At 33.3% G+C, this 12,571-nt stretch overlaps 2 protein-coding genes across 2 annotated transcripts; both read right to left on the bottom strand.

The window, feature by feature from the left end:
- Positions 1-218: 218 nt before the first annotated feature.
- Positions 219-3,158, bottom strand: LOC112292028 (heat shock cognate protein 80). Its single transcript, XM_024540108.3, has 2 exons — positions 2,767-3,158; positions 219-2,452 (listed from the first exon to the last, which is right to left on the bottom strand). Exons 1-2 carry the CDS (start codon positions 2,908-2,910, stop codon positions 482-484), a joined length of 2,115 nt encoding a protein of 704 aa, XP_024395876.1. The 5' UTR covers positions 2,911-3,158; the 3' UTR covers positions 219-481.
- Positions 3,159-4,860: 1,702 nt separating this feature from the next.
- Positions 4,861-6,999, bottom strand: LOC112292251 (uncharacterized). The gene is made up of 5 exons (XM_024540552.3): positions 6,599-6,999; positions 6,423-6,512; positions 5,958-6,138; positions 5,484-5,818; positions 4,861-5,044 (listed from the first exon to the last, which is right to left on the bottom strand). The coding sequence occupies exons 1-5, from the start codon at positions 6,713-6,715 to the stop codon at positions 5,018-5,020; spliced, it is 750 nt and encodes a 249-aa protein (XP_024396320.1). The 5' UTR covers positions 6,716-6,999; the 3' UTR covers positions 4,861-5,017.
- Between the last annotated feature and the right edge of the window lie 5,572 nt (positions 7,000-12,571).

Consider the following 12,571-nt stretch of genomic DNA (forward strand, 5'->3'; position numbering starts at 1 on the left):
CGACGGCAAAGAATGGCTCAGGAGCGATTATTTATGTTGCCAGCGTTAATTATTAAAAGTGAGATATTCCAACATTCCCAACTGAATATACGCGCGAAGGATAAAAATCGAAATTGTGGTTTTCACGGTCTACAGAATTTTAGTTATCTTACTGTATTATTAAATTGTAATAAAGATGAGTGCATTCAAGATGTTATCTACTCAGCAACAGAAAGAGATAGAAAAATAGAATTGTCCACGATATATTTATTCAAAGGATGTAGGGCCCTATACAATTATCACAAACATTCTTTGAACTACTCGTGCACAGAGGTGTAGAGTGAATGCACTTAGGTTGAAGCATAACCTTCTGTGTAAGGTTGTGCAGCATTGCCTTCGGATAGAAAGTCACTCCTCCAAGCATTAATTCCTACGGCTACCGTGCAAAATTGGTGATAACTTATCTCAATTTTTAAACTACTCTGGCTCAACAAGACTTCACTTAATCCACTTCCTCCATCTTCGATCCCTCCTCGTCGACATCAGCCTCCAGTGCTGGCATGTCAGCGTCAGCATCCGTGGCGTCATCGTCAATGCTCAGACCCAACTTCAACATCCGGTGAATTCTGTTACCGAACGTATTCGGCTCCTCCAAACTGAACCCTGACGTCAACAGAGCAGTCTCGAACAACAACAATACCAAATCCTTCACGCTCTTGTCATTCTTGTCCACCTCCGCTCTCTTACGCAGCTCCTCCATAATCTGATTGTCCGGGTTAATCTCCATTGTCTTCTTTGAAGACATGTAGCTCGACATGCTGCTGTCACGCAACGCCTGCGCCTTCATGATCCTCTCCATATTTGCGGACCATCCGTACTCGCCCGTCACAAGAACGCAAGGGGAGTCCACAATCCTATCCGACACCACCACCTTCTCTACCTTGTCACCCAAAATGTCCTTAATCGTCTTGCATAGTGGCTCGAACCGAGCCTTCTTCTCTTCCTTCTTCTTTTTCTCCTCCTCGGTATCCTCCAACACAAGCCCTTCCTTCGTTGCCGACACCAGCTTCTTCCCGTCAAACTCCTTCAATTGCCCCACCGCATACTCATCAATCGCATCCACCATGAACAGCACTTCGTATCCTCTCCTCTTCAGCTTCTCTAAGAATGGAGAGTTCTCCACCGCTTTCTTGCTCTCTCCCGTGATGTAGTAGATGTCCTTCTGCCCCTCCTTCATCCGGGTTACGTAGTCCTTCAGGCTCGTCATCTCATCACCGCTCTTCGTTGAGTGATACCTCAGCAAGTCCGCTAGCTTTGATCTGTTCTGGCTGTCCTCATGGATACCCAGCTTCAAGTTCTTCGAGAATGCTTCGTAGAACTTCTGGTAATCCTCCTTGTTCTCTGCGATCTCCGAGAACATCTCCATACACTTCTTCACCAAGTTCTTCCTGATCACCTTCAGAATCTTGCTCTGCTGCAATGTTTCACGAGAGATGTTCAGAGGGAGATCCTCAGAATCCACCACTCCCTTCACGAACCCCAGGTACTCGGGTATCAACTCCTCACAATTATCCATGATGAACACTCTCCTCACGTACAGCTTTATGTTGTTCTGCTTCTTCCTCGAATCGAACAGATCGAACGGAGCTCTCTTCGGCACGAAGAGCACCGACTTGAACTCCAGCTGCCCTTCGACCGAGAAATGCTTCACGGCCAGGTGCTCCTCCCAGTCGTTCGTCAAGCTCTTGTAGAACGCAGCATACTCCTCCTTCGTCACATCCTCCGGCTTGCGCATCCAGATGGGTTTCTGTTTGTTTATTAGCGTCCACTCGCGTGAAATCTCTTTCACCTTTTTCTTCTTCTTATCCTTTTCTTTCTCTTCGTCAACTTCCTCAATCTTCCCCTCCTCGTCCTTCTTATCGTCTTCGTCTTCATCGTCAGACACCTCTTTCTCTGTGGTCTTCTCCGTCCACAGTGAGATAGGGTAGCTGATGAACTCTGAGTGCTTCTTCACTAAGTCCTTCAACCTCCTCTCTTCCAAGTATTCTAATTGGTCTTCCTTCAGATACAGCTTGATATGGGTACCACGCCCCAGTGGCTCACCCGATGTGTCTCGTGTGATGGTGAAAGACCCTCCTGCTTGGGACTCCCAAATGTACTGCTCGTCGTCGTTGTGCTTCGAGGTGACCACGACCTTCTCAGCAACCAGGTATGCAGAATAGAAACCAACACCGAACTGTCCAATCATGCTCACATCAGCTCCCGCAGAAAGTGCCTCCATGAACTCCTTCGTCCCAGATCTGGCAATAGTTCCCAAATTGTTCACCATGTCAGCCTTCGTCATACCAATACCGCTGTCTATGATGCTCAAGGTGTTGTTCGCCTTATCGGGAACAATGTGGATAAAGAGCTCTGGCTGACCATCTAGTTTGCTCTTATCTGTCAAGGACTCGAAGCGAATCTTGTCCAAAGCCTGCAAATGCACATGTACGAATAATGACAAGTAAGAATTACTGCTTTAATCACGAGCATTACACACTGGATAATGTCTGAACCAAGACAATCATTAGAACAGAAACGACATCGAAGTCAATTCGGCACTGGGAAACCAGTACAACTTAAATACACGGCAGTTGTGAACAACAACTGCAGACATGACAATCAAATTCACCACCCAAAATCTAACACTCTACGGGAAACGCCGGCCTCGCCAACTCCACCGCAAATGACAAATAGAGACACGATGAGACACAAACAGTACACAAGCAAGGGTGAAAAAACACTTACATCCGAGGAATTACTGATGAGTTCTCGCAAGAAAATCTCCTTGTTGCTATAGAAGGTGTTAATGATCAAACTCAACAATTGATTGATCTCCGCCTGGAAAGCGAAAGTCTCGACCTCAGGGCCAGACATGGTCACATCCGCCATTGTGTAATCCTTCCCACAACGGGCTCAGTAGACAGACTCACCAACAAAAAGTCTTTCAGAGAAACCGAACAGCCTGTTAGGATCTCAAGCCAATTTAGAACGCCCTCGCACAAAACCGATCAGTGATGAAGTTAAGGAAGAGCACTTCGATACAGAATGCTAAGCGGTCAGCGGAAAAACTAAGTGCACGCGGGGTAACGGGAGACAGTTCCCGTCGTCACAAGCTTCACAGCGGCTATGGAAATTGTGCTAACTACTGCAGATAGGGAGCAGGGGAGGAGCAAATTCATACCGGCAGGAAGGGCCGCCTTCAGAAGCATCTAGAGCCTCCGCCCGACGATTCGAATGGAAACCGCCCCCACTAGAACCTTCCCGAGGGTCTGGATTGTTCCGACACCCGCACTTTCCAGACCCCTCTGGGCCATCCATTCCCATGCCCGTGCCCTGCCACCGTGGCAGTCGGATGGCGTCCCATGGCCGTGGACTTTCACACTGGGTGTCGTTATCGGTTTTGAATCAACACAAATGTCGTGCGTTGAAATTCCTTTACTTTAAAGCCCGTCAGCATTTAAAGTAAAAAGGTTGATGCTAATTCTTTTGTCGGTTTTCAGTTGTCCATAATGGTGTATTTTAAAAATCGAATTGAAACACAGTAACTTTAGTTGATGTAGTATTTACACTTAATTAATGAATTTGTTATTCTCTTTAACAATTGAGATAGTTCTATGTAGTGAAAATTATTTATTTCATTTTTAAAATACTTAGTTTTAATTTTCTGTTATGTAATTGTGTAGCACATTTCAACAACTTTTTCATACTGGACAGTTATCTATTCTTTGAATTTTATCTATTTATATCCATTTTATTATAAATTTTGATAAAATGTTGAGAAAATTATTTAAAATTTAGCCTTTAATGAATAAAAATATCATACTATATATATATATATATATATATATAGTATGATGTGTATTTTGAAAGATTTCTTATGATAAGATCAATTTTCTTTAAAATCTTACACAATATTTGGTAAGTCCATGTAAAAAGTTCTACAACATATGTTTTTTTTAATACTATATCTCTTTACATTAAAATAACTACTATCAATATTACCTCAAGCTTAAATATAATGATATCTACATGATATCTTTTTATTTTTTATTTTTTATTGATAATATAAATCATACAATTTACATGAATGGACGTTGATTATTTCCATTGATTTCTTTAGATTAATATAGATGATATAGTATTTTGAATAAAATTTTAATTATTTTTATAATATATTTTTAATCATACTACCATGTTAACATAACAATAACGATTGATGAAAGAAAAAAATGAGCTGTAATTACTTTGGCTTGAAACGTTTTCTAAATCATTCTGAGAGCCATCGAAGCTTCGGCCGTAATCTTCATTGAATTGCAAGCCTTGGCTTTCAATCAAAGCATTATCATGAGATGCCTGCAATTTGCAAATCTACGATAGATTTCTATTATCAAAACATTCATAAGGATTGGATTTTGATAATTTCATGATAAAACTCTTATATTTATATTATAATTTTAAAACGGAGGAAAAGAAATAAACAGAGAGTTAAGAAGCGACCCCTAGGGGGAAAACAAAACAAAATTATTAATTGCATGTTTACTTGACTTTAGTTTTCATCTCTTTTGAAATGTCAATACAAACTTTGCATCTACTTGTACATGAAGACTGTTCTATTTATCAATACCAATATGTTAAAGTTTTATAATGAAAAGTCTTGATTTATATCACATAAGAAGTTGATTTCCAAACATGGTTGTTTATTCATTTTAAAATGCATATTTTGCAAAAAAACCTACAGTTTTGTAAGCAGTATATACAACCATAAAATATTGATTGTTAGCTCCAAATTGTTTATTAAAACAGATCTGCCTATTGAAAGGTATGCAGGTGACATCTAAATTTTATCTTTAAAAAGATAATTTGTGCCAATTTTATTGAATGTTTTTGAAACATGCCAACAACTATCTTACTTCTATCCAAAGAAGTAAGATAGTTATTGTTACATTTTTGTTACAATCATTTTAAATATACAACACTAATTTTCATCCCCTAATCATTATGTTGATATATTTAACATCCATTCCTGTAAAAAAACCCCACAAATGTTTAGAAAATATGATGTACTTTCTTAAGAAAAAAAGCACTTAGAAATTACAACATAGTTTTAAGTTGATTTAATCTATATTAAAGAATCATGTCTATGAAAAAACAAATGAACATGAAAATAGTGGCTTGCTATTCTCTTCGATTGGATTCTCTTAAATCCTCTACCTAACAAATGTTATTCAAATTTTCTCAACAATATATCAAAGGTCCAATCATTTTACAATATGTATATTTGATTTTTTGTAGAAAAAGTAATGAAGGCATTGCTTCTTGTAAAAAAATAAAAAGATGACCTGTTAGTCTTAGTATGTTTATTCTATTAAAATATATTTGAAATGCTTAAAAAGGAAAGTTCATACAGCTTCATTTTTATTCACTTTTCACTTTAAAAAAATATTGGAATAAAGAAGCATTACCTCATCATCTTCCGCACAACGGCGGCTTAAACGTCGGCAGCGGCGAAAAGCCAACGCAGCGGCGACGCTAGATGCCGCAGCTGCCGCAACCAGCAGCACAAGCTTCTTCCTCGCAGGTGCTGGCGATGGCGATCTCGACCTTGGGATAGAATGGTGAGAAGATGCGACGGAAGCTTGCTCAATTTTGCGCCCACTTGAAGGAATCAATGACAGAGGAAACGGTGTTGTGCGCAACGGCAATGGATTTCTCTCGCTTGCTACTCCCGCTTGACCCTTCAGAGGCTTAACACGGTCGAGCATGTGCTTTGCTTCCAAGGCATTCCTTGAACAAATGTCTGGAATTGAGCGATGATTCCTCTTCGACCAGTTAGGTGTTCCATCTCACATGAGTTCCATTTGAAGACAGTACCCGAAAACGAAGACGAAGAAGAAGTGGTGGTGTTGCGGGGATTTGAAGGGTAGAGGGATATATACCCATGGGTGATAAACGGGTGTAGCGGAGTACTAGACAAATTTCTCCAGCGAAGTCGCCGTCAGCGGCGAGGATGCTCACCCACTGGACATGGGTTCCGACGTCCACAACTTCTCGAAGAGAGACGATGGCCTTGCCCCTCAACTTTCCGCCAGTGGGGAACCTGGCTTCATAGAGAGATACCTAACAGCACACATGGGAGGGATCCTTCACTGGAGTAGTGACGATGCTTGCAGATGCAACAATGGCAATCAAAGCGGACCCTATAACGCCGTCGCAGCAATAACCGACAAATAATGACGTTGACGGCATAACTACAGACCTCCGATGAACAATCTCATTCTTTCTCTCACACTCTCGATCGCTCGGTTTTCTCGCGCGCTCAACACACACTGCCTAAGAACTCTTCGTCTAATAAACAGGATAATGCGAGTGTGTAGAAATGGTGGGGCCTCGGGGTAACTGACCACCACGGAGGAATCCTCGGAGCACACCCCGAACTTGAACTCCGCCAGCCAGTCTGGATTGAGATTGTTGTTGGATGTCAGCGTGCAAACCTGACAAACGAAACCCACGGCAGCCGATTAGGGTTGAAGAATCCGCAAAGCAGAATCCAACCCAACGCAACCCAATGCGATGGTACCTGCTGGTCATGGATCTGCAGCAGCACGAAGGCGTGGAGGGGGGCGCCGGGATGGCGGGGAACCAGGTTCCTGCCCTCCACGACGCACACCTGCAGGCTCCCCGCGCCGCTCTCCATGCCCCGCCGCAGCTCGCCCTGCCGCGCTCCGCCGCTAGTCGTCACTGGCACTTTTGATAATACACACACCTCTCTTTCTATCTCGATGTCTCAATCCAACACATACCCCGCTTGTTTTCTTGAAAACCCCAAAATGCAAGTTTGACGTTTAGAACCAGGTTTTCGTTAACTTTGGTGTAGATTAGCAAAGATCGTTCTTATGAATCACAAGAAAAATTTGTGATTGGTAAATGAGAAATATATGTAAGAATGCAAAATATAAAATGTACAACTGGTATTGAGTGTAAAAATGTGTTTGGAACTCTACCATGATTGATAATGTGTGTATGATATTAAAAGGCATTTTTTGGTACATGGCAAGTTGTAGTCACAACTTATGGCTGTAACTGAATGTCTTGTTTTGTGTTTTTGTGTGTTGAACTAAAGATTTTGTTGTTTACATTTGAAGTGTGTATGGTGATTTTTTTTTGATGCGATTTGTGATTTCAATGATGTCATGTAATTGTGTTTTTATTTTCTCACGGTTTTTTTAATTAGATTTTATTTTAAAGATTTTAAATATAGATTATAGCATATCTATGTTTGATAAAACTTAACTGAATCATTTCTCCTTTATGATTTTTGTTAAATTGATTTATTAATATAAACAGAATTGGTTTATTATAAGTGATACAATTATAATTTCTTATATATACAAGATCAATTTCATGCCAGAATTGAATAAGATACTTGAAGAGACACTTTGATTAGGTATAATTTTTTCACCTTTATATATATATATATATCAAAATATAAAAGAATTATATGAAAATATAAATTCTATCTTGAATAATTTTTTGAATCAAGAAATATATTATGTTATTAATTATATTTTATAAAAGAATTAATAAACGTTTTTGAAAAAAAATCAAAATACTATTAGATAATATCAAGATATTTAGGAATTCAAAAGAGGGTTTGACAATTGATATTAAAGATTTTATAAATAAATAAATAAATAAATAAATAATTATAATTTAACATTCATATAAAAAATATGATTATTAAATAAGTTATTTAAAATTCTACATTTAAATATATAATAAAATACTAAAATATCAAGTTAATTTTTTCAAAAAATATTGATATATATATTTTAAATTATTACTCTTATTTTTAAAATATATAAAATTTATATAATAATTTAATGATATATACAAAAAATACTTATTATATTATTATATTATACTAAATTAAAATAATATAAACTAAATTTTATAAAAATTAAAATTTTAAAAAGATTTAAATGTATATAAAATTGTGTTGTTATATTAATTATATATATATATATATATATATATATATATATATATATGAGATATATTCAATGCATTGATAGAAAGAAATGTAATATCAAAACTATATCTTATCTTCTAATACATTGTCATGAACATATATATTTATTTAAATTAAAATAATTAGTGTCAAGGATATGAATTTCAAAGAAAGAAAACTTAATATACTCTTATGTTACTTGAAAAGATTAAAAATCACTCAAAGATGGTAATATATTGAATTAAAATGGCTATTGCCAAAAACAAGAAGACTTGAAAGTCTTGAAATAAGACTAAAGACTAAGAAGGTATTGAAAAGAATGAAGAAGGCTTCACTCTTGCATTTATACATATTGTCTAAATAGGAGCTACATGGCAATGTTTTATAGGACCTCTAACATGTGTTGATTTTGTAAGATATATATTTTAACTTACAAAGTAAGTTTTTTACATATGTGCTACATAGTTAACTTGTTCGATAAGCTACCAATATGTGTGACATGTGATTAACTTGTCAACTAAGTTTCAACCTACTAATCAACTACAAACATGTGTAAAATCAAATCACATCTATAAAGCTTCTGGGAAGCTTTTCTAAAAGATATTAAAAAACTAATCAATTTTTATTTACTTCTATCTAATTATATAAGTAATTATTAAAATAAATACGTATATCTGTGACATTACCTCTTTTTCTAGAAACAAGTTCCATGAAGAATAGTCATCATCTTTTATGGATCTTGCTATTCTTTATTTTGGTTTTAATAGATGCCATCAATGAAAATCTTTAACTTTCTTTACTGCATTAGTAAGGTTTTTTGTTGGCTCCCATGTATATTTACTTTTATCATATCTATGTCAATGTACAAGATATTCTAATCTATTTTGGCACGACTTTGAATCTAAGACTTCTTCAACGTCAAACTATTAGTTATTATCCACTTCTATAGAAAGAGGTGGTATTTGTCTTCTTATTAAGATATTTATTATCTAATATGGCTTAAAAAATAATACATGGAATACATGATGGATCTTTATAGACTTTCATAGATGTAATTGATAAATAATAAAATTGACTTATTCACAAATAAGAAAAGGTCTAGTCTTCAATAATCCAATTTGTCACAAAAATAAGTAGTCTTGATATTATAACAAAGTAATCATACTTTATCATCCATGTTGAATTGTGGTTATTCCTTACAATAATTATCTAAGTTAATCTTTTGTCATTCTTGAACTTTTTTTAATTGTGCCTTCACTGTTACATGTAATTCTAACAAAAAAAAATTCAAATCTTTTACTATAGGATTATCAACTTTTGAAAAGTCAAAAATATAAAGTCTTAGATGATAACCATAATTGACAAAAAGGTGTTTTTTGAGAAGTAGAATGTATCAAATTATTATATACAAATTCTGCCAATGACAAAAGAATTGTTCAATTATCTTCATGATAGTTGATAGTACACTTTAAATACTATTCTAAAATTTAATTCATCCATTTTGTTTATCCATCAATTTAAGAATGAAAGGCCAAAGAAAAATTTATATCCACTTTCAAAATTTTAAACAAGATTTTTTAAAATCTTGATATAAATTATATTCTTCTATTTGATATAATATCTTTTGATAATCCAGGATAGCAACAGATATTGTTAAGAAAAAACTTAGGTGATTCTTCATCTAAAATAGATTTTATACATGATATAAAATGTGCCATTTTAGTGAAGTAATTGGCAATCTCAAATATAGAGTCATATGAACTTGAACTTGGAAGATTTGTAATAAAATCCATAAAAGTAGAAGACTATAATTATTCTGGTATAGGCAATGGTTGAAGAAGTCCATAAAATTAATGATGAAGAGTTTTTAATCTTGAACAAATGTCACATGACTCTACAAAGTCTTTCACAACCTTCCACATTTACTTCCACTAAAAATCTTTAAATATAAGCTCTAAAATTTTGTTGTATTCAAAATGTCTTGCTATTAGAAAGTTGTGACATATTTAAAAAAACACATAAACATGCTTCTTTTTTTGGAACATATATGCAATCTTTGAAATAGATTATATTGTTCTTGAACTCAAAATTAGAAGTATTATGAAACTTAAAAGAAATATTCTTGATATCATCAAAAAGAAGATCAAAAGACATGCTTGATTGAATTTGCTTAATAAAGATTGAATCAATAATCAATATTGATTTTATTGCTTAAAGGTAAAATTACTTAGGCTTCAATACGACTATTCTTTATTGATCAAAAGCTATATTTTTTTTCTTTTGGTACAAAATAAGAATGCTTAAAAAGTATATCTAATATACCTTATTATTTTTTAAGTCAATATGTGATTGTAAAATCAAACCCTGATAATAATACGCTCCAACAAGTATGGTGATAATTCAATACTTATATTGATATGAAATATTGAAGGTTCTTGTGATTAATATATATCATGACTTGAATAAAAGTTCTTTTTAAATAATAATACCATTCTTGAAAAGAATCCATAATTATAAGAAATTCTTTATTAAGGATTTCATAATTGATATCTACTACTAAAAAATTCTTGGAATAAAAATCTATTAGATGAAATTTATCATTTGCTTCTATTTGTGATAATATTTTAGTTAAAAAAAATTAAAATTATAAAAAATCTAATTTATCTAAGGATTATATTTTTTTAACCATAAAAATTCTAAAATAATCAAATTAGAAGGAGATCTTATTACATTAAATATTATTACGCTATTATAATCTATAATTGATACATCTAAAGAAAAAATTTTATATGTAATATTTTTAGAAGATAATAAACAACCATCTTTGACTTCTACATGTATGGATTTAGTTTCCTTGATTAAAGATATTTCTTATTTTTTAATAAAGTCTTTCTTTATAAAATACATTAAGGCTCATGAATCTAATAAGGTAAAGATTTTATGATTTTTAGGTCCTAAATATACATCTATTATAAAATAAGATGAAAGATCTAAAGAAAGAATAAGACCTTTATTAGGTGTTGCATATGATTTCAACCACATGGTCTATATTATAATTGAAGAAACTTATTTTTTGATACATTGTCTTCCTTGGCAACCATACTCCTCATTTTGTGATTGTGTTACTTCTTTGAATAATATTGAGTAGTATATTTCGCTTCTCTACAATATAAATAGAAATCTTTTTGATAATATTGATTTTTTTTTTCAATAAGAGATTTAAAACATATTATATTAATTTGTATTAGTTCCAACTTTCATAAAAAGATTTTTGAAAGCTTAGGAGTTGCTATCACTACTTTATTTATATATCTTTGACTAAATCTTTATTCTTGAAGGCTTTCAAATGATCAATTATTGCATGCAATGGCTTAAGAAATAAATCATTCCAAAGAATCTACTTTTAGTATTTTTAATAATAATTTTTTTATATTATCTTTCAATCCATATCAAAATTGATTGATAAGGGCTTTGTCATTCTAATCCATATTGTAAGTAAGTTTGGTTTTTACTATTCTTTTTCAATCACTTTTTTTTAAATGTAGCCGTAAATACTTTTAAGAATAAATTCAAATTGTAAAAGAATTGTGAATCTTTTTCTATCAAAGGTACACATTAATAGAAAACACTTTCAAATTGAAATGCACCAATAAATTTAACTTAAGTAAATCTATTAAGGTATTGAAAAGCATGCAAGATTAAATAGAGCTTTATTGATATAGAAATATTTAAAATTTTAATCTTCTTCCATCTAACTTCTTGGGCATACTAATCCTTGTCTCTTTTATATTTATAGAAGTAAGATTTCTTTAATTTGGTTGTGAGGTTGATCTACGTAATTCCTTCAAATATACAATATCTTCATGTAGACTGTGGACTTCTTCCATAGGTATAGGAATAGTGCTTCCATGATTGATGTTAATGATGCATGAAATTTCTACTTTAAGAATGTTGATAAGCTCATGAAGATTTTCAATAGTTGCAAATCTATTCTCACTTCTGTCAAGTGTAGCATCTATGATTTTTCCTTCTATTTCAAAAAATTTAATAAATCCACAAGTCAAATAAAAATTTCTACAAAGAAAGGTGATTCACTCTCTTTATTAAAAAATCAATGTTAAAAAACTAAATTATTTTTTTAAAAGTAGAAAATTTGTAATCTTTAAAATATAATAATAAAAGTGGAATAATTCACTCACTTTGAAAAAAATAAGAATAATGAGTTAGTATTCTAATTAAACTATTAAAGACATGAATCTTAAAAAAAGAAAACTAAATATATTTTTTTGTCACTCAAAAAGATTAAAAAATCACTCAAAGATAGTAATATATTGAATTAAAATGGCTATTACTAAAGACAAGAAGATTAGAAAGTCTGGAAATAAGATTAAAGACTCAAAAAATATTGATAAGAATAAAGAATGTTTCACTCTTGCTTTCGTATATACTATCTAGGTAGGAAATATGTAGCAATGTTCTATAGGACCTCTAATACATGTTGACTATGTAAAACACATATCTTAACTTGTAAGGTAAGTTTTT

Source organism: Physcomitrium patens, chromosome 15 (assembly GCF_059467195.1).
Source record: "Physcomitrium patens ecotype Gransden chromosome 15, ASM5946719v1, whole genome shotgun sequence".
Lineage (NCBI taxonomy): Eukaryota > Viridiplantae > Streptophyta > Bryopsida > Funariales > Funariaceae > Physcomitrium > Physcomitrium patens.

Bases quoted from the DNA above. Each gene is read 5' to 3' on its own strand.
- LOC112292028 (XM_024540108.3), bottom strand. From the start codon at position 2,910: ATGGCGGATGTGACCATGTCTGGCCCTGAGGTCGAGACTTTCGCTTTC. The intron at 2,453-2,766 runs GTAAGTGTTTTT...GTGCATTTGCAG, and splicing joins TCATCAGTAATTCCTCGGAT to GCTTTGGACAAGATTCGCTT.
- LOC112292251 (XM_024540552.3), bottom strand. From the start codon at position 6,715: ATGGAGAGCGGCGCGGGGAGCCTGCAGGTGTGCGTCGTGGAGGGCAGG. The intron at 5,819-5,957 runs GTATATATCCCT...GCTCAATTCCAG, and splicing joins CACCCGTTTATCACCCATGG to ACATTTGTTCAAGGAATGCC. The intron at 5,045-5,483 runs GTAATGCTTCTT...GTTTTTTTACAG, and splicing joins GTTGTGCGGAAGATGATGAG to GAATGGATGTTAAATATATC.